The sequence below is a fragment of the Excalfactoria chinensis genome, unplaced genomic scaffold (assembly GCF_039878825.1).
Source record: "Excalfactoria chinensis isolate bCotChi1 unplaced genomic scaffold, bCotChi1.hap2 Scaffold_389, whole genome shotgun sequence".
NCBI lineage: Eukaryota > Metazoa > Chordata > Aves > Galliformes > Phasianidae > Excalfactoria > Excalfactoria chinensis.
In genome coordinates, this window is record NW_027315677.1 from 1 (window position 1) to 23,240 (window position 23,240).

Here is a 23,240-nt window from a genome sequence, read left to right on the forward strand (position 1 = left end):
TGGCGCTATGAGGCTCTATGGGGTGTCTATGGGGCTCTATGGGGCTCTATTGGATGTCTGTGGGGCTCTATGGAGTTCTATGAGGTGTCTATGTGGCTCTATGGGGGGTCTATGGGGCTCTGTGGGGCTCTATGGGGTCTCTATGGGGCTCTATGGGGGTCTATGGGGCGCTATGGGGCTCTATGGGGATCTATGGGGCTCTATGGGGTGTCTATGGGGCCCTATGGGGCTCTATGGGGTTTATATGGGGCTCTATGGGTCTCTATGGGGTCTCTATGGGACTCTATGGGGTTCTATAGGGAGGATATGGGGTTTATATGGGGCTCTATGGGGTTTCTATGGGGTTCTATAGGGAGGTTATGGGGTCTATATGGGGCTCTATGGGGTTTATATGGGGCTCTATGGGGTCTCTATGGGGCTCTATGGGGTCTCTATGTGGTTCTGTGGGGCACTGTAGGGCTCTATGGGGTCCGCATTGGACTCTATAGGATTCCATGGGGCTCTATGGGGTCTCTATGGGGGTCTATGGGGTCTCTATGGGACTCTATGTGGCTCTATGGGGGCTCTATGGGAAGCTATGGGGCTCTATGCGGTTTCTATGGGGCTCTATGGGGTGTTTATGGGGCTCTATGGGGTCTCTATGGGGCTCTATGGGGTTTCTATGGGGCTCTATGGGGTTCTATAGGGAGGATATGGGGTGTCTATGGGGCTCTATGGGGTTTCTATGCGGTTCTATAGGGAGGTTATGGGGTCTATATGGGGCTCTATGGGGTCTCTATGGGGCTGTATGGGGTGTCTATGGGGTCTCTATGGGGCTCTATGGGGTTCTATAGGGAGGTTATGGGGTTTATATGGGGCTCTATGGGGTTTCTATAGGGTTCAATAGGGAGGTTATGGGGTCTATATGGGGCTCTATGGGGTCTCTATGGGGCTCTATGGGGCTCTATGGGGGTGTCTATGGGGCTCTATGGGGTCTCTATGGCGCTCTATAGGACTCTATGGGGGTCTATGGGGTCTCTATGGGACTCTATGGAGCTCTATGGGGGTCTATGGGGTCTCTATGGGGTTCTATGGGGGTCTATGGGGTCTCTATGGGACTCTATGGGGGTCTATGGGGTCTCTATGGGGCTCCAATGGAGGATGGGGGGAGGGGAGCCGTCTATGTCTGCAGGGCTGGGACCGAGCCCCACTGCGTGCAGGTGGGTCCTATGGGGTGATATGGGGTGATATGGGGTTATATGGGGTGTCATTGGGGCTCTGTGGGGTGGTTATGGGGTGATATGGGGTGGTAATGAGGTGTCTATGGGGCTCTATGGGGTGTCTATGGGGCGCTATGAGGCTCTATGGGGTGTCTATGGGGCGCTATGGGGCTCTATGGGGAGTCTATGGGGCTCTATGGGGTGTCTATGGGGCTCTGTGGGGCTCTATGGGTTCTCTATGGGGCTCTGTGGGGTGTCTATGGGGCTCTATGGGGTGGTTATGGGGTTTCTGTGGGGCTCTATGGGGTTTATATGGGGCTCTATGGGGTGTCTGTGGGGCGCTATGAGGCTCTATGGGGTGTCTATGGGGCGCTATGAGGCTCTATGGGGGGTCTATGGGGCTCTATAGGGTGTCTATGGGGCTCTATGGGGCTCTATGGGGTGTCTATGGGGCTCTATGGGGTTCTATTGGATATCTGTGGGGCTCTATGGGGTTCTATGAGGTGTCTATGTGGCTCTATGGGGGCTCTATGGGAAGCTATGGGGCTCTATGGGGTCTCTATGGGGCGCTATGGGGCTCTATGGGGAGTCTATGGGGCTCTATGGGGTGTCTATGGGGCTCTGTGGGGCTCTATGGGGTCTATATGGGGCTCTATGGGGTCTCTATGTGGTTCTGTGGGGCTCTGTGGGGCTCTATGGGGCTCTATGGGGTGCTATGGGGCTCTATGGGGTGTCTATGGGGGTCTATGGGGTCTCTATGGGGCTCTATGGAGGTCTATGGGGTCTCTATGGGGCTCTATGGGGCTCTATGGGACTCTATGGGGGTCTATGGGGTCTCTATGGGGCTCTATGGGGGTCTATGGGGTCTCTATGGGACTCTATGGGGTCTCTATGGGCTCTACATTGGACTCTATAGGGTGTCTATGGGGCTCTATGGGGGTCTATGGGGTCTCTATGGGGCTCCAATGGAGGATGGGGGGAGGGGAGCCGTCTATGTCTGCAGGGCTGGGACCGAGCCCCACTGCGTGCAGGTGGGTCCTATGGGGCGATATGGGGTCATATGGGGTTATATGGGGTGTCTATGGGGCGCTATGAGGCTCTATGGGGTGTCTATGGGGTGATATGGGGTGTCTATGGGGCTCTATGGGGTTTCTATGCGGTTCTATAGGGAGGTTATGGGGTCTATATGGGGCTCTATGGGGTCTCTATGGGGCTGTATGGGGTGTCTATGGGGTCTCTATGGGGCTCTATGGGGTTCTATAGGGAGGATATGGGGTTTATATGGGGCTCTATGGGGTTTCTATGGGGTTCTATAGGGAGGTTATGGGGTCTATATGGGGCTCTATGGGGTGTCAATGGGGCTCTATGGGGTTCTATGGGGTCTCTATAGGGTCTCTAACGGGCCCTATGGGGCTCTATGGGGTCTACATTGGACTCTATAGGGTGTCTATGGGGCTCTGTGGGTCTCTATGGGGCTCTATGGGGCTCTATGGGGGTTTATGGGGCTCTATGGGGCTCTATGGGGGGTCTATGGGGCTCTATGGGGCGCTATGAGGCTCTATGGGGTGTCTATGGGGCTCTATGGGGCTCTATTGGATGTCTGTGGGGCTCTATGGGGTTCTATGAGGTGTCTATGTGGCTCTATGGGGGGTCTATGGGGTCTCTATGGGGCTCTATGGGTGTCTATGGGGTCTCTATGGGGCTCTATGGGTGTCTATGGGGTCTCTATGGGACTCTATGGGGCTCTATGGGGTCTCTATGGGTCTCTATGGGGTCTCTATGGGGCTCTATGGGGGTCTATGGGGTCTCTATGGGGCTCTATGGGGTCTCTATGGGGGTCTATGGGGTCTCTATGGGGCTCTATGGGGCTCTATGGGGTCTCTATGGGACTCTATGGGGCTCTATGGGGTGTCTGTGGGGCTCTATGGAGCTGTATGTGGTGGTTATGGGGCTCTATGGGGTTTCTATGGGGCTCTATGGGGTTTCTATGGGGCTCTATGGGGTGTCTATGGGGCTCTATGTGGTTCTGTGGGGCTCTATGGGGTGCTATGGGGCTCTATGGGGTTTCTATGGGGTTCTATAGGGAGGTTATGGGGTCTATATGGGTCTCTATGGGGGCTCTATGGGGTGCTGTGGGGCTCTATGGGGCTCTATGGGGTCTACATTGGACTCTATAGGGTGTCTATGGGGCTCTATGGGGTCTCTATGGGGGTCTATGGGGTCTCTATGGGACTCTATGGGGCTCTATGGGGCTCTATGGGGTCTCTATGGGGCTCTATGGGGTCTCTATGGGGTCTCTATGGGGTCTCTATGGGGCTCTATGGGGCTCTATGGGGTCTCTATGGGGCTCCAATGGAGGATGGGGGCAGGGGAGCCGTCTATGTCTGCAGGGCTGGGACCGAGCCCCACTGCGTGCAGGTGGGTCCTATGGGGCGATATGGGGTCATATGGGGTGATATGGGGTGTCTATGGGGCTCTGTGGGGTGGTATGGGGTGATATGGGGTGGTAATGAGGTGTCTATGGGGCTCTATGGGGTGTCTATGGGGCGCTATGAGGCTCTATGGGCTGTCTATGGGGCGCTATGGGGCTCTATTGGGGGTCTATGGGGCTCTATGGGATGTCTATGGGGTTCTATGAGGCTCTATGGGGTGTCTATGGGGCTCTATGGGGAGCTATGAGGCTCTATGGGGTGTCTATGGGGCTCTATGGGGTTTCTATGGGGTTCTATAGGGAGGTTATGGGGTCTATATGGGGCTCTATGGGGTCTCTATGGGGCTCTATGGGGTTTCTGTGTGGTTCTGTGGGGCACTATGGGGCTCTATGGGGTGGTTATGGGGCTCTATGGGGTGTCTATGGGGCTCTATGGGGTTTATATGGGGCTCTATGGGGTCTCTATGGGGTACTGTGAAGCTCTATGGGGTGTCTATGGGGCTCTATGGGGTCTCTATGGGGTGCTATGGGGTCATATGGGGTCTCTATGGGGTCTCTATAGGGTCCGTATGGGGTCTCTATGGGTCTCTATGGGTCTCCATGTGTCTCTATGGGTCTCTATGGGTCTCTATAGGTCTCTATGGGTCTCTATGGGGAGCTATGGGGTCATATGGGGTCTCTGTGGGGCTCTATAGGGTCTCTATGGGTTTCTATGTGTCCCTATGGGTCCCTATGGGTCCCTGTGGATCTCTATGGGGTCTCTATGGGTCTCCATGTATCTCTATGGTCCCTATGGGTCCCTATGGGGTCTCCATGCGTCCCTATGGGTCCCTATGGGGCTCTATGTGTTCCTATGTGTTCCTATGTGTCCCTATGGGTCTCTATGGGGTTCCTATGGGTCCCAATGGGTCACTATGGGTCTCTATGGGTCCCTATGGGTCCCTATGGGTCTCTATGGGGTCTCTATGGGTCTCTATGAGGTCTCTATGGGTCTCTATGGGTCCCTATGTGGCTCTATAGGGTCCCTATGGGGTCTCTATGTCTCTCTATGGGGTCTCTATGTCTCTCTGTGGGGTCTCTATGTGTCCCTATGGGTCCCTATGGGTCCCTATGGGTCTCTATGGGTCTCTATGGGGTTCCTATGGGTCCCAATGGGTCACTATGGGTCTCTATGGGTCCCTATGTGTCCCTATGGGTCTCTATGGGTCCCTATGGGTCCCTATGGGTCTCTATGGGGTCTCTATGGGTCTCTATGAGGTCTCTATGGGTCCCTATGTGGCTCTATAGGGTCCCTATGGGGTCTCTATGTCTCTCTATGGGGTCTCTATGTCTCTCTGTGGGGTCTCTATGTGTCCCTATGGGTCCCTATGGGTCTATATGGGTCTCCATGGGGTCTCTATGTGTCTCTATGGGTCTCTATCTATGTGTTTCTATGGGTCCCTATGTGTCCCTATGGGTCTCTATTGTTCTCTATGGGTCTCTATGGGTCCCTATGGGGTCTCTATGGGTCTCCATGTGTCTCTATGGGTCTCTATGGGTTCCAATGGGGTCTCTATGGGTCTCTATGGTGTCCCAATGGGTCTCTATGGGTTCCAATGGGGTCCCTGTGGGTCTCTATGGGGTCTCTATGGGTCTCTATGGGTCCCTTTGGGTCTGTATGGATCCCTATGGGTCTCTATGGGTCTCTATGTGTCCCTATGTGTCCCTATGTGTCCCTATGGGGTCTCTATGGGTCCCTATGGGGTCTCTATGGGATCTCTATGTGTCTCTATGTGTCCCTATGCGTCCCTATGGGGTCCCTATGGGTCCCTATGGGGTCTCTATGTGTCTCTATGGGGTCCCCATGTCCCCCCATGTGTCCCTATGTGTCCCTATGGGTCTCTATGTGTCCCTATGGGTCTCTATGTGTCCCTATGGGGTCTCTATGGGGTCTCTATGGGGTCTCTATGGGGTCTCTATGTGTCCCTATGTGTCCCTATGTGTCCCTATGGGTCCCCATGTCCCCCTATGTGTCCCTATGGTCCCTATGTGTCCCTATGGTCCCTATGTGTCCCTATGGGGTCTCTATGGGGTCTCTATGGGGTCTCTATGGGGTCTCTATGGGTTCCAATGGGGTCTCTATGGGTCTCTATGGGGTCCCTATGGGTCTCTATGGGGTCCCTATGGGTTTCTATGGGTCCCTATGTGTCCCTATGTGTCCCTATGTGTCCCTATGGGGTCTCTATGGGTCTCTATGGGGTCTCTATGGGGTCTCTATGGTCCCTATGTGTCCCTATGGTCCCTATGTGTCCCTATGGGGTCTCTATGGGTCCCTATGGGGTCTCTATGGGATCTCTATGGGTCTCTATGGGGAGCTATGGGGTCATATGGGGTCTCTATGGGTCCCTATGTGTCCCTGTGTGTCCCTATGGGGTCCCTATGGGTCTCTATGTGTCTCTACGTGTCTCTATGGGTCTCTATGTGTCTCTATGGGTCCCTATGGGGTCTCTTTGTGTCCCTATGTGTCTCTATGGGTCTCTATGTGTCCCTATGGGTCCCTATGGGTCCCTATGGGGTCTCTATGGGGTCTCTATGGGTCTCTATGTGTCCCTATGGGTCCCTGTGGGTCTCTATGGGGTCTCCATGCGTCCCTATGGGTCCCAATGGGTCACTATGGGTCCCTATGCGTCCCTATGGGTCCTTATGGGGTCTCTATGGGTCCCTATGGGTCTCCATGTGTCTCTATGGGTCTCTATGGGTTCCAATGGGGTCTCTATGGGTCTCTATGGTGTCCCAATGGGTCTCTATGGGTTCCAATGGGGTCCCTGTGGGTCTCTATGGGGTCTCTATGGGTCCCTTTGGGTCTGTATCATAGTATCATAGTATCGTGCGAGTTGGAAGGGATCTTAGAGATCATCGAGTCCAACTCCCAGGATTCGAGCCCTTCTGTGTAGCAGAGCAGCATTTCTGCCACTTGCACCACAGGGGAGATTCGAACCCCGAGCCTCTGGTGTTGCAAGCAGCAATTCTACCACTGCGCCACCAGAGGCACACTGTATGGATCCCTATGGTCTCTATGTGTCCCTATGGGTCTCTATGGGTCTCTATGGGTCTCTATGTGTCTCAATGTGTCCCTATGGGTCTCTATAGGTCTCTATGGGGTCTCTATGGGGTCCCTATGGGTCTCTATGGTCTCTATGGGTCTCTATGGGTCTCTATGGGGTGTGTATGTGTCCCTATGGGGTCCCTATGGGTCTCTATGTGTCCCTATGGGTCTCTATGGGTCGCAATGGGTCACTATGGGGTGTCCATGGGTCCCTATGGATCTCTATTAGGTCTCTATGGGTCTCTATGGGTCTCTATGGGTCCCTATGTGGCTCTATAGGGTCCCTATGTGTCCCTATGGGTCTTTATGGATCACTATGTGTCCCTATGGGTCTATATGGGTCTCCATGGGGTCTCTATGTGTCCCTATGTGTCTCTATGTGTCCCTATGGTCCCTATGGTCCCTATGGTCCGTATGTGTCTCTATGTGTCTCTATGGGTCTCTATAGGGTCCTTATGGGGTCCCTATGGGGTCCCTATGGGTCTCCATGTGTCTCTATGTGTCCCTATGGGTCTCTGTAGGTCTCTATGGGTCTCTATGGATCTCTATGGGTCTCTATGGGGTCTCTATGGGGTCTCTATGGGGTCCCTGTGGGTCTCTATGGGGACTCTATGGGGTCTCTATGGGTTCCAATGAGGTCTCTATGGGTCTCTATGTGTCCCTATGGGTCTCTATGGGTCCCTATGTTTCCCTATGTGTCCCTATGTCCCCCTATGGTCCCTATGTGTCTCTATGGGGTCTCTATGGGGTCCCTATGTGTCCCTATGGGTCTCTATAGGTCTCTATGGGTCTCTATGGGTCCCTATGGGTCTCTATGGGGTCCCTATGTGTCCCTATGGTCCCTATATGTTCCCTGTGCCCCATAGCGCCTTCCGGCCGTGGCTGTGTCTGTGGGGCTGAGTCAGTTTGGGGCGGCGCTGGACGGGAGCCACGACCTCAATGGGGACGGGGGGCCTGACCTGGCTGTGGGGGCCATGGGGCAGGCGCTGATCTTCAGGTATGGGGTGGGTATGGGGTCGGTTATAGGGTCAGTTATAGGGTCGGTTATAGGGTCACTTATAGGGTCAGCTATGGGGCCGGTTATGGGGCTGGGTATGGGGCTGGGTATGGGGTCACTTATGGGGCTGGGTATGGGGTCACTTATAGGGCCGGTTATGGGGTCACTTATGGGGCTGGTTATGGGGCCAGTTATGGGGTCACTTATAGGGTCAGCTATGGGGTCGGTTATGGGGCTGGTTATGGGTCTGGTTATAGGGTCAGCTATGGGGTCACTTATGGGGCTGGGTATGGGGTCGGTTATAGGGTTGGTTATGGGGTCACTTATGGGGCTGGGTATGGGGTCACTTATAGGGCCGGTTATGGGGTCACTTATGGGGCTGGTTATGGGGTCGGTTATGGGGCTGGTTATGGGGTCAGCTATGGGGTAGGTTATGGGGTTGGTTATAGGGCCGGTTATGGGGTCAGTTATAGGGTTGGTTATGGGGCTGGTTATGGGGTCGGTTATAGGGTCAGTTATGGGGTCATGGGGCTTTTTATAGGACTGGTTATGGGGTTGGTTATGGGGCAGGCGCTCATCTTCAGGTATGGGGCTTATGGGGTCGGTTATGGGGTCAGTTATAGGATCGGTTATGAGGCCAGTTATGGGGCCGGTTATAGAGCTGGTTATAGGGCCACTTTTAGGGCCCCTTATAGGGCTGGTTATGGGGCTGGTTATGGGGTTGGTTATGGGGCTGGTTATGGGGCTGGTTATGGGGCTGGTTATGGGGTCGGTTATGGGGCTGGTTATGGGGCAGGTGCTGATCTTCAGGTATGGGGTCGGTTATAGGGTCAGTTATAGGGTCAGCTATGGGGCTGGGTATGGGGTCACTTATAGGGTCAGCTATGGGGCTGGTTATGGGGTCACTTATAGGGTCAGCTATGGGGCTGGTTATGGGGTCACTTATAGGGTCAGCTATGGGGCTGGGTATGGGGTCACTTATAGGGTCAGCTATGGGGCTGGGTATGGGGTCACTTATAGGGTCAGCTATGGGGCTGGGTATGGGGTCACTTATAGGGTCAGCTATGGGGCTGGGTATGGGGTCACTTATAGGGTCAGCTATGGGGCTGGTTATGGGGTCGGTTATGGGGCTGGTTATGGGGCTGGGTATGGGGCTGGGTATGGGGTCACTTATAGGGTCAGCTATGGGGTCGGTTATGGGGCTGGTTATGGGGCTGGGTATGGGGCTGGGTATGGGGTCGGCTATGGGGTCAGCTATGGGGCTGCTTATGGGGTCAGCTATAGGGTCAGTTATGGGGCTGGTTATGGGGCTGGTTATGGGGCTGGTTATGGGGCTGGTTATGGGGTCGGTTATGGGGCCGGTTATGGGGCTGGGTATGGGGTCGGTTATGGGGCCGGTTATGGGGCTGGGTATGGGGTCGGTTATGGGGTCAGCTATGGGGTCACTTATGGGGCTGGGTATGGGGTCGGTTATAGGGTTGGTTATGGGGTCACTTATGGGGCTGGGTATGGGGTCACTTATAGGGCCGGTTATGGGGTCACTTATGGGGCTGGTTATGGGGTCGGTTATGGGGCTGGTTATGGGGTCAGCTATGGGGTAGGTTATGGGGTTGGTTATAGGGCCAGTTATGGGGTCAGTTATAGGGTTGGTTATGGGGCTGGTTATGGGGTCGGTTATAGGGTCGGTTATGGGGCTGGTTATGGGGCTGGTTATCGGGTCACTTATAGGGTCAGCTATGGGGCTGGTTATGGGGCTGGTTATGGGGTTGGTTATGGGGCTGGTTATGGGGTCATGGGACTCCTTATAGGGCCGGTTATGGGGCTGCTTATGGGGCTGGTTATGGGGTCAGTTATAGGGTCGGTTATGGGGCTGGTTATAGGGCTGGTTATGGGGCTGGTTATGGGGCTGGTTATGGGGCTGGTTATGGGGTCGGTTATAGGGTCGGTTATGGGGTCATGGGGCTCCTTATAGGGCTCGTTATGGGGCTGGTTATGGGGCAGGCGCTCATCTTCAGGTATGGGGTCGGTTATGGGGTCAGTTATAGGGTCGGTTATGGGGTCGGTTATAGGGTCGGTTATGGGGCTGGATATGGGGCTGGTTATGGGCCTGGTTATGGGGCCGGTTATAGGGTCGGTTATGGGGTCAGCTATGGGGCTGGTTATGGGGTCACTTATAGGGTTGGTTATGGGGCTGGTTATGGGGTCAGTTATAGGGTTGGTTATGCAGCTGGTTATGGGGTTGGTTATGGGGCTGGTTGTGGGGCTGCTTAAGGGGCTGGTTATGGGGCTGGATATGGGGTCGGTTATGGGGCTGGGTATGGGGCTGGTTATGGGGTCAGTTATGGGGTCGGTTATGGGGCTGGTTATGGGGCTGGTTATGGGGCTGGTTATGGGGTCGGTTATGGGGCTGGTTATGGGGTCGGTTATGGGGCTGGTTATGGGGTCAGTTATGGGGCTGGTTATGGGGCTGGTTATGGGGTCAGTTATAGGGTCGGTTATGGGGCTGGTTATGGGGTCGGCTATGGGGTCAGCTATGGGGCTGCTTATGGGGTCAGCTATAGGGTCAGTTATGGGGCTGGTCATGGGGTCGGTTATGGGGCCGGTTATGGGGCTGGTTATGGGGCTGGTTATGGGGTCAGTTATAGGGTCACTTATAGGGCCGGTTATGGGGTCACTTATGGGGCTGGTTATAGGGTCGGTTATGGGGTCACTTATAGGGCCGGTTATGGGGTCAGTTATAGGGCCACTTTTAGGGCCCCTTATGGGGCTCGTTATGGGGTCAGTTATAGGGTTGGTTATGGGGCTGGTTATAGGGTCGGTTATGGGGTCGGTTATGGGGCTGGTTATGGGGCTGGTTATGGGGCAGGCGCTGATCTTCAGGTATGGGGTCAGTTATGGGGTCGGTTATAGGGCTGGTTATGGGGTCACTTATGGGGCTGGGTATGGGGTCGGGGTCACTTATAAGGTCAGCTATGGGGTCACTAATGGGGCTGGGTATGGGGTCACTTATAGGGCCGGTTATGGGGCTGGTTATGGGGCTGGTTATGGGGTCACTTATAGGGTCAGCTATGGGGTCAGTTATGGGGCTGGTTATAGGGTCGGTTATGGGGCTGGTTATGGGGCTGGTTACAGGGCCACTTTTAGGGCCCCTTATAGGGCTGGTTATGGGGTCGGGTATGGGGTCAGTTATGGGGCTGGATATGGGGTCGGTTATAGGGTCGGTTATGGGGCTGTGTATGGGGTCAGTTATGGGGCTGGTTATGGGGTCGGTTATAGGGTCAGCTATGGGGCTGGTTATGGGGCCGGTTATGGGGCTGGGTATGGGGCTGGGTATGGGGCTGGTTATGGGGCTGGTTATGGGGTCGGTTATGGGGCTGGTTATGGGGCTGGGTATGGGGCAGGCACTGATCTTCAGGTATGGGGTCGGTTATAGGGTCACTTATAGGGTCAGCTATGGGGCTGGGTATGGGGTCGGTTATGGGGCTGGTTATGGGGTCGGTTATAGGGCCGGTTATGGGGTCAGTTATAGGGCTGGTTATGGGGCTGGTTATAGGGCCGCTTATGGGGCTGGTTATGGGGTCGGTTATGGGGCTGGGTATGGGGCCAGTTATGGGACTGGATATGGGGTCAGTTATAGGGTCGGTTATGGGGCTGGTTATGGGGTCATGGGGCTCCTTATGGGGCTGCGTATTGGGCCCCTTATAGGGCTGGTTATGGGGCTGGTTATGGGGTCGGTTATAGGGTCGGTTATGGGGCTGCTTATGGTGTAAGTTATAGGGTCAGTTATGGGGTTGGCTATGGGGTCGGTTATGGGGCTGGTTATGGGGTCGGTTATAGGGTCAGCTATGGGGCTGGTTATGGGGTCGGTTATGGGGCTGGTTATGGGGCTGGGTATGGGGCAGGCACTGATCTTCAGGTATGGGGTCGGTTATAGGGTCAGCTATGGGGCTGGTTATGGGGCTGGGTATGGGGTCGGTTATGGGGCTGGTTATGGGGCTGGTTATGGGATCGGTTATGGGGTCACTTATAGGGTCAGCTATGGGGCTGGTTATGGGGCTGGTTATGGGGCTGGTTATGGGGTTGGTTATAGGGCTGGATATGGGGCTGGTTATGGGGCCGGTTATAGGGTCAGTTATGGGGTCGGTTCTGGGGCTGGTTCTGGGTCTGGCTTCCGGTTTCCGGTCCCATTTCCGGTCCCAGTCCTGGTTCCGGACCAACTTCCTGTCTGGGTTGTGGGCGTGTTTCTGTCCCGGTTTCCGGTTCCGGTTTCCGGTTTCCTTCCATCTTCCGGTCCGAGTTGTAGGGACGTTTCCATCCTGGTTTCCGGTCCCGACTTCCGGTTCTGGCTTCCACTTCCGGTTTCCGGTCCGGATTGTAGGAGGGTTGGGAGCCGGCTTCCGGTTTCCAGTCCCGGCTTCCGATACCGGTTCTGACTTCCTGTTCCGGTTTTCGGTTCAGATTTCCGGTTTCCGGTCCTGGATCTGACTTTCTGTTCCGGTTTCCGGTTCAGATTTCCGGTTTCCGGTCTCGGCTCTGACTTTCGGTTTCCGGTTCTGACTTCCTGTTCCGGTTTCCGGTCCCGCCTCTTACTTTCTGTTCCGATTTCCGGTTCTGACTTCCTGTTCCGATTTCCGGTTCTGACTTCCTGTTCCGGTTTCCGGTCTCGGCTCTGACTTACGGTTTCCGGTTTCTGACTTCCTGTTCCGGTTTTCGGTTTCGGCTCTAGCTTCCGGTTTCCGGTTCTGACTTCCTGTTCCGGTTTCCGGTTCTGGTTTCCGGTCCCGGCTCTGACTTTCTGTTTCGGTTTCGATTTCCAATTTCCGGTTTTGACTTCCTGTTCCGGTTTCCGGCTCTAACTTCCGGTTTCCGGTTTCCGTTCAGTTCCCGCCCGGTGGTGTCGGTGTCGGCCATCTTGTCGCTTCCTGTTCGGCGCCTCCCTCACTTGTGGGGCCGATGTGGGGCGGCCGCCATCGCTGTGGGGCTGCGGCTCTGCATGAGGACAAACCTCGTCAGCACCACCTACACAGGTCCAGCCCCATAGATCCAACCTGCCCCATAGATCCTGCCCCATAGATCCTGCCCCATAGATCCTGCCCCATAGATCCTGCCTGCCCCATAGATTCAGCCCCATAGATCCTGCCTGCCCCATACATCCAACCTGACCCATAGATCTGACCCATAGATCCAACCCATAACCAACCCTGCCCCATAGATCTGACCCATAGATCCAGCCCCATAGATCTGACCCATAGATCCCACCTGCCCCATAGATCCAGCCCCATAGATCCCATAGAGCCCGGCTGACCCATAGATCCAGCCCCATAGATCTGACCCATAGATCCCACCTGCCCCATAGAGCCCGCCTGACCCATAGATCCGGCCCCATAGATCCAGCCCCATAGAGCCAACCTGACCCATAGATCCGACCCATAGATCCAACCTGCCCCATAGATCCAGTCCCATAGATCCGACCCTGCCCCATAGATCCAACCTGCCCCATAGATCCCACCTGACCCATAGATCCAGCCCCATAGATCCAACCTGACCCATAGATCCAGCCCCATAGATCCCACCTGACCCATAGATCCCACCTGCCCCATAGATCCAGCCCTATAGAGCCGGTCTGACCCATAGATCCAGCCCCATAGATCCGACCCTGCCCCATAGATCCAGCCCCATAGATCCCACCTGCCCCATAGATCTGACCCATAGATCCCACCTGCCCCATAGAGCCCGCCTGACCCATAACCAGCCCCATAACCAACCCTGCCCCATACATCCCCCCATATAACCCCATATAACCCCATTTAGGCCCAATATAACCCCATATAACTCCATATAACCGCATATAGACCCCATATAACCTCACATAGACCCTATATAACCCCACATGGACCCCATATAACCCCATATAACCCCATATAGACCGCATATAGACCCCATATAGACCCCATATAACCCCATATAACCCCATATAACCCCATATAACCCCATATAACCCCATATACCCCCATATCCCCCCATATAACCCCATATAGTCCCCATATAACCCCATATAACCCCATATAGACCCCATATAAGCCCATATAGACCCATTTAACCCCATATAGACCCATATAGACACCATATAGACCCAATATAACCCCATATAGACCCCATATAACCCCATATAACCCCATATAACCCCATATAACCCCATATAACCCCATATAACCCCATATAGACCCCATATAACCCCATATAACCGCATATAGACCCCATATAGACCCCATATAACCTCATATAGACCCTATATAACCCCACATGGACCCCATATAACCCCATATAGACCCCATATAGACCCCATATAAGCCCATATAGACCCATTTAACCCCATATAGACCCCATATAGACCCAATATAACCCCATATAGGCCCCATATAGACCCCATATAACTTTATATATACCCTATATAACCCCATATAAACCCATATAAACCCCATATGACCCCATATAAGCTCATATAACCCCATATATCCTCATATAGACCCTATATAACCCCATATAGGCCCCATATAACCCCACATAGACCCTATATAACCCCATATGGACCCTATATAACCCCATATAGACCCCATATAACCCCATATAGACCTCATATAAACCGCATATAACCGCATATAACCTCATAAAGACCCCATATAGACCCCATATAACCCCATATAACCCCATATAACCCCATTTAACCGCATATAACCCCATATGGACCCCATATAACCCCATATAACCTCATATAGACCCCATATAACCCCATATAGACCCCATATAACCCCATATAACCCCATATAGACCCCATATAGACCCCATATAACCCCATATAGACCCCATATAACCCCATATAACCCCATATACCCCCATATACCCCCATATAACCCCATATAACCCCATATAACCCCATATAGACCCCATATAGACCCAATATAACCCCATATAACCCCATATAGACCCCATATAACCCCATATAACCCCATGTAACCCCATATAGACCCCATATAGTCTCCATATAACCCCATATAATCCATATAACCCCATATAGACCCCGTATAGACCCCATATAACCTCATATAGACCCCATATAACCCCATATAACCCCATATAACCCCATATACCCCCATATAACCCCATATAACCCCATATAGACCCCATATAATCCCATATAACCCCATATAACCCCATATAGACCCCATATAACCCCATATAGACCCCATATAGACCCCATATAGACCCCATATAGACCCCATATAACCCCATATAGACCCCATATAGACCCATATAGACCCCATATAACCCCATATAGACCCCATATAACCCCATATAACCCCATATAACCCCATATAACCCCATATCCCCCCATATCCACCCCATAGCCACCCCATATAACCCCGTATAGACCCCATATAACCCCATATAACCCCATATAACCCCATATAACCCCATATAACCCCAAATAACCCCATATACCCCCATATCCCCCAATATCCCCCCATATAACCCCATATAACCCCATATAACCCCATATAGACCCCATATAACCCCATATACCCCATATAACCCCATATAGACCCCATATAACCCCATATAACCCCTTATAGACCCCATATAACCCCATATAGACCCCATATAACCCCATATAACCCCATATAGACCCCATATAGACCCCATATAACCCCATATAACCCCATATAACCCCATATCCCCCCATATAACCCCATATAACCCCATATAACCTCATATAACCCCATATAACCCCATATACCCCCATATAGACCCCATATAACCCCATATAACCCCATATAACCCCATATAACCCCATATAACCTCATATAACCCCATATAACCCCATATACCCCCATATAGACCCCATATAACCCCATATAACCCCATATAACCCCATATAACCCCATATAACCCCATATAGACCCCATATAACCCCATATTACCCCCTATAACCCTATATAGACCCCATATAACCCCATATAACCCCATATAGTCCCCATATAACCCCATATAGACCCCATATACCCCCATATAGACCCCATATAGACCCCATATAACCCCATATAACCCCATATACCCCCATATAACCCCATATAGACCCCATATGACCCCATATCCCCCCATATAACCCCATATAACCCCATATAACCCCATATAACCCCATATAACCCATATAACCCCATATAACCCCATATAACCCCATATAACCCCATATAACCCCATATAGACCCCATATAACCCCATACAACCCCATATAACCCCATATAACCCCATATCCCCCCATATAACCCCATATAACCCCATATAACACCATATAACCCCATATAACCCCATATAGACCCCATATAGACCCCATATAACCCCATATAACCCCATATAGACCCCATATAACCCCATATAACCCCATATAACCCCATATAACCCCATATGTCCCCATATAGACCCCATATAACCCCATATAGACCCCATATAACCCCATATAACCCCATATAGACCCCATATAACCCCATATAGACCCCATATAACCCCATATAACCCCATATAGACCCCATATAGACCCCATATAACCCCATATAACCCCATATAACCCCATATCCCCCCATATAACCCCATATAACCCCATATAACCTCATATAACCCCATATAACCCCATATACCCCCATATAGACCCCATATAACCCCATATAACCCCATATAACCCCATATAACCCCATATAACCTCATATAACCCCATATAACCCCATATACCCCCATATAGACCCCATATAACCCCATATAACCCCATATAACCCCATATAACCCCATATAACCCCATATAACCCCATATAGACCCCCATATAACCCCATATTACCCCCTATAACCCTATATAGACCCCATATAACCCCATATAACCCCATATAGTCCCCATATAACCCCATATAGACCCCATATACCCCCATATAGACCCCATATAGACCCCATATAACCCCATATAACCCCATATACCCCCATATAACCCCATATAGACCCCATATGACCCCATATCCCCCCATATAACCCCATATAACCCCATATAACCCCATATAACCCCATATAACCCCATATAACCCCATATAACCCCATATAACCCCATATAACCCCATATAACCCCATATAGACCCCATATAACCCCATACAACCCCATATAACCCCATATAACCCCATATCCCCCCATATAACCCCATATAACCCCATATAACACCATATAACCCCATATAACCCCATATAGACCCCATATAGACCCCATATAACCCCATATAACCCCATATAGACCCCATATAACCCCATATAACCCCATATAACCCCATATAACCCCATATGTCCCCATATAGACCCCATATAACCCCATATAGACCCCATATAACCCCATATGGACCCCATATAGACCCCATATAACCCCATATAACCCCATATAACCCCATATAACCCCATATAGACCCCATATAACCCCATATAGACCCCATATAACCCCATATGGACCCCATATAGACCCCATATAACCCCATATACCCCCATATAACCCCATATAACCCCATATAGACCCCATATAGGCCCCATAAAGGCCCCATATAACCCCATATAACCCCATATAACCCCATATAACCCCATATAACCCCATATAGACCCCATATAACCCATATAACCCCATATAACCCCATATAACCCCATATGTCCCCATATAGACCCCATATAACCCCATATAGACCCCATATAACCCCATATGGACCCCATATAGACACCATATAACCCCATATAACCCCATATAACCACCATATAGACCCCATATAGACCCCATATAACCCCATATAACCCCATATAACCCCATATAACCCCATATAGACCCCATATAACCCCATATAGACCCCATATAACCCCATATGGACCCCATATAGACCCCATATAACCCCATATACCCCCATATAACCCCATGTAACCCCATATAGACCCCATATAGGCCCATAAAGGCCCCATATAACCCCATATAACCCCATATAACCCCATATAACCCCATATAGACCCCATATAACCCCATATAACCCCATATAACCCATATACCCCCATATAACCCCATATAACACCATATAACCCCATATAACCCCATATAACCCCATATAACCCCATATAACTCCATATAGACCCATATAGACCCATATAACCCCATATAGACCCCATATAGACCCCATGTAACCCTATACAGACCCCATATAACCCCATATAGACCCCATATAACCTCATATGTCCCCATATAGACCCCATATAGACCCCATATATCCCCATATAACCCCATATAACCCCATATAACCCCATATAACCCCATATAACCCCATATAACCCCATATCCCCCCATATAACCCCATATCCCCCCATATAACCCCATATAACCCCATATAACCCCATATCCCCCATATAACCCCATATAACCCCATATAACCCCATATAACCCCATATAGACCCCATATAACCCCATATAGACCCCATATAACCCCATATAACCCCATATAGACCCCATATAGACCCATATACCCATATAACCCCATATAACCCCATATCCCCCCATATAACCCCATATAACCCCATATAACCTCATATAACCCCATATAACCCCATATACCCCCATATAGACCCCATATAACCCCATATAACCCCATATAACCCCATATAACCCCATATAACCCCATATAGACCCCATATAACCCCATATTACCCCCTATAACCCTATATAGACCCCATATAACCCCATATAACCCCATATAGTCCCCATATAACCCCATATAGACCCCATATACCCCCATATAGACCCCATATAGACCCCATATAACCCCATATAACCCCATATACCCCCATATAACCCCATATAGACCCCATATGACCCCATATCCCCCCATATAACCCCATATAACCCCATATAACCCCATATAGACCCCATATAACCCCATATAACCCCATATAACCCCATATAACCCCATATAACCCCATATAACCCCATATAACCCCATATAACCCCATATAGACCCCATATAACCCCATACAACCCCATATAACCCCATATAACCCCATATCCCCCCATATAACCCCATATAACCCCATATAACACCATATAACCCCATATAACCCCATATAGACCCCATATAGACCCCATATAACCCCATATAACCCCATATAACCCCATATACCCCCATATAGACCCCATATAACCCCATATAACCCCATATGTCCCCATATAGACCCCATATAACCCCATATAGACCCCATATAACCCCATATGGACCCCATATAGACACCATATAACCCCATATAACCCCATATAACCCCATATAGACCCCATATAGACCCCATATAACCCCATATAACCCCATATAACCCCATATAACCCCATATAGACCCCATATAACCCCATATAGACCCCATATAACCCCATATGGACCCCATATAGACCCCATATAACCCCATATACCCCCATATAACCCCATATAACCCCATATAGACCCCATATAGGCCCCATAAAGGCCCCATATAACCCCATATAACCCCATATAACCCCATATACCCCCATATAACCCCATATAACACCATATAACCCCATATAACCCCATATAACCCCATATAACCCCATATAACCCCATATAACTCCATATAGACCCATATAGACCCATATAACCCCATATAGACCCCATATAGACCCCATGTAACCCTATACAGACCCCATATAACCCCATATAGACCCCATATAACCTCATATGTCCCCATATAGACCCCATATAGACCCCATATATCCCCATATAACCCCATATAACCCCATATAACCCCATATAACCCCATATAACCCCATATAGACCCCATATATCCCCATATAACCCCATATAACCCCATATAACCCCATATAACCCCATATCCCCCCATATAACCCCATATAACCCCATATAACCCCATATAACCCCATATAGACCCCATATAACCCCATATAACCCCATATACCCCCATATAACCCCATATAACCCCATATAACCCCATATAACCCCATATAACCCTATAGGCCGGCTCCTCGTCCCCATCCATTTCCTCTTCCGGGTCGAACCTCAACGTCGTTGGTCACGTGGTCATTTCCCTTCCGGGTCAACCACGTGGGAGGACCGGATGTTGTTGGAAGGGGAGGAGCGATGCCTGAACAATACGGTCCTCCTGCAGGTAGGGGGCGCTATAACGCCGAGTCCCATGGGATATAATGGGAGCCCATAGGATATAATGGGAGCCCATAGGATATAATGGAGCCCATAGGGAATAATGGAGTCCTGCAATGGCGACCTCCTGCCGGCAGGGGGCGCTTTAATGGGGAGTCCCATAGGATATAATGGAGCCCATAGGATATAATGGAGCCCATAGGATATAATGGGAGCCCATAGGATGTAATTGGAGCCCGTAGGATGTAATGGAGCCCATAGGATATAATGGGAGCCCATAGGATATAATGGAGGGCATAGTGTATAATGGGAGCCCATAGGATATAATGGAGCCCATAGGATATAATGGAGCCCATAGGATATAATGGGAGCCCATAGGGGATAATGGAGCCCATAGGATATAATGGGAGCCCATAGGATATAATGGAGCCCATAGGATATAATGGGAGCCCATAGGGGATAATGGAGCCCATAGGATATAATTGGAGCCCATAGGATATAATGGAGCCCATAGGGGATAATGGAGCCCATAGGATATAATGGGAGCCCATAGGATATAATGGAGCCCATAGGATATAATGGAGCCCATAGGATATAATGGAGCCCATAGGATATAATGGAGCCCATAGGATATAATGGAGTCCATAGGATATAATGGGAGCCCATAGGATATAATGGGAGCCCATAGGATATAATGGGAGCCCATAAGATATAATGGAGCCCATACGATATAATGGGAGCCTATAGGATATAATGGAGTCCATAGGATATATTGGGAGCCCATAGGATATAATGGAGCCCATAGGATATAATGGGAGCCCATAGGATATAATGGAGCCCGTAGGGAATAATTACAGTCCTCCTGCAGGTAGGGGGCGCTATCACGGTGATCCCCATAGGATATAATGGATCCCATAGGATATAATGGAGCCTATAGGATATAATGGAGCCCATAGGGGATAATGGAGTCCTGCAATGGCGACCTCCTGCCATTAGGGGGCGCTCTAACGGGATGTCCCATAGGATATAATGGGAGCCCATAGGATATAATGGAGCCCATAGGGGATAATGGAGCCCATAGGATATAATGGGAGCCCATAGGATATAATGGAGCCCATAGGATATAATGGGAGCCCATAGGATATAATGGAGCCCATAGGATATAATGGGAGCCCATAGGATATAATGGAGCCCGTAGGGGATAATGGAGCCCATAGGATATAATGGAGTCCATAGGGGATAATGGAGTCCTGCAATGGCGACCTCCTGCCACCAGGGGGCGCTCTAACGGGATGTCCCATAGGATATAATGGGAGCCCATAGGATATAATGGGAGCCCATAGGATATAATGGGAGCCCATAGGATATAATGGAGCCCGTAGGGAATAATTACAGTCCTCCTGCATGTAGGGGGCGCTCTAACAGCGAGTCCCATAGGGAATAATGGGAGTCCATAGGGAGTAATGGAGCCCATAGGATATAATGGAGCCATAGGGGATAATGGAGCCCATAGGGAGTAATGGGAGCCAGCAATAGAGTCCTCCTGCAGGTAGGGGGCGCTATAACGGCAAGTTCTATAGGATATAATGAAGCCCATAGAATATAATGGGAGCCCATAAAGGATAATGGAGCCCATAGGATATAATGGGAGCCCGTAGGGGATAATGGAGTCTATAGGATATAATGGAGCCCATAGGATATAATGGAGCCCATAGGATATAATGGAGCCCATAGGATATAATGGAGCCCATAGGGGATAATGGAGTCCTGCAATGGCGTCCTCCTGCCATTAGGGGGCGCTCTAACAGCGAGTCCCATAGGGAATAATGGGAGCCCATAGGATAAAATGGAGGGCATAGTGTATAATGGGAGCCCATAGGATATAATGGAGCCCATAGGATATAATGGGAGCCCATAGGATGTAATTGGAGCCCGTAGGATGTAATGGAGCCCATAGGATATAATGGGAGCCCATAGGATATAATGGAGGGCATAGTGTATAATGGGAGCCCATAGGATATAATGGGAGCCCATAGGATATAATGGGAGCCCATAGGATATAATGGAGCCCATAGGATATAATGGAGCCCATAGGGGATAATGGAGTCCATAGGATTTAATGGGAGCCCATAAGATATAATGGAGCCCATAGGATATAATGGGAGCCCATAGGATATAATGGAGCCCATAGGATATAATGGGAGCTCATAGGATATAATGGGAGCCCATAGGATATAATGGAGCCCGTAGGGAATAATTACAGTCCTCCTGCAGGTAGGGGGCACTATAATGGGAAGTCCCATAGAATATAATGGGAGCCCATAGGGATATACAGGAGTCCATAGGGGATAATGGGAGCCAGCAATAGCGTCCTCCTGCAGGTAGGGGGCGCTATAACGCCGAGTCCCATAGGATATAATGGGAGCCCATAGGGGATAATGGAGCCCATAGGGGATAATGGAGCCCATAGGATATAATGGAGCCCATAGGTTATAATGGGAGCCCATAGGATATAATGGAGCCCATAGGGATAATGGAGCCCATAGGGGATAATGGAGCCCATAGGATATAATGGAGCCCATAGGGGATAATGGAGCCCATAGGGGATAATGGAGTCCTGCAATGGCGACCTCCTGCCGGCAGGGGGCGCTTTAATGGGGAGTCCCATAGGATATAATGGAGCCCATAGGATATAATGGAGCCCATAGGATATAATGGGAGCCCATAGGATGTAATTGGAGCCCGTAGGATGTAATGGAGCCCATAGGATATAATGGGAGCCCATAGGATATAATGGAGGGCATAGTGTATAATGGGAGCCCATAGGATATAATGGAGCCCATAGGATATAATGGGAGCCCATAGGATATAATGGAGCCCATAGGATATAATGGAGCCCATAGGATATAATGGAGCCCATAGGGGATAATGGAGCCCATAGGGGATAATGGAGTCCATAGGATTTAATGGGAGCCCATAAGATATAATGGAGCCCATAGGATATAATGGGAGCCCATAGGATATAATGGGAGCCCATAGGATATAATGGAGCCCGTAGGGAATAATTACAGTCCTCCTGCAGGTAGGGGGCACTATAATGGGAAGTCCCATAGAATATAATGGGAGCCCATAGGGATATACAGGAGTCCATAGGGGATAATGGGAGCCAGCAATAGCGTCCTCCTGCAGGTAGGGGGCGCTATAACGCCGAGTCCCATAGGGAATAATGGAGCCCATAGGATATAATGGAGCCCATAGGATATAATGGGGCCCATAGGATATAATGGAGCCCAT

At 50.6% G+C, this 23,240-nt stretch overlaps 1 protein-coding gene across 1 annotated transcript in view; it reads left to right on the forward strand.

Moving 5' to 3' along the window:
* Positions 1-2,161: 2,161 nt before the first annotated feature.
* Positions 2,162-23,240, forward strand: part of LOC140265010 (integrin alpha-L-like) — a gene marked incomplete at its 3' end in the record, with an annotated part of 32,428 nt that continues 11,349 nt past the window's right edge. Inside the window, exons 1-4 of the mRNA XM_072360889.1 lie at positions 2,162-2,230; positions 7,582-7,712; positions 12,594-12,739; positions 19,802-19,953. Coding sequence (XP_072216990.1) covers positions 2,165-2,230; positions 7,582-7,712; positions 12,594-12,739; positions 19,802-19,953 — 495 coding nt within the window. The remainder of the gene's footprint in view (positions 2,231-7,581; positions 7,713-12,593; positions 12,740-19,801; positions 19,954-23,240) is intronic.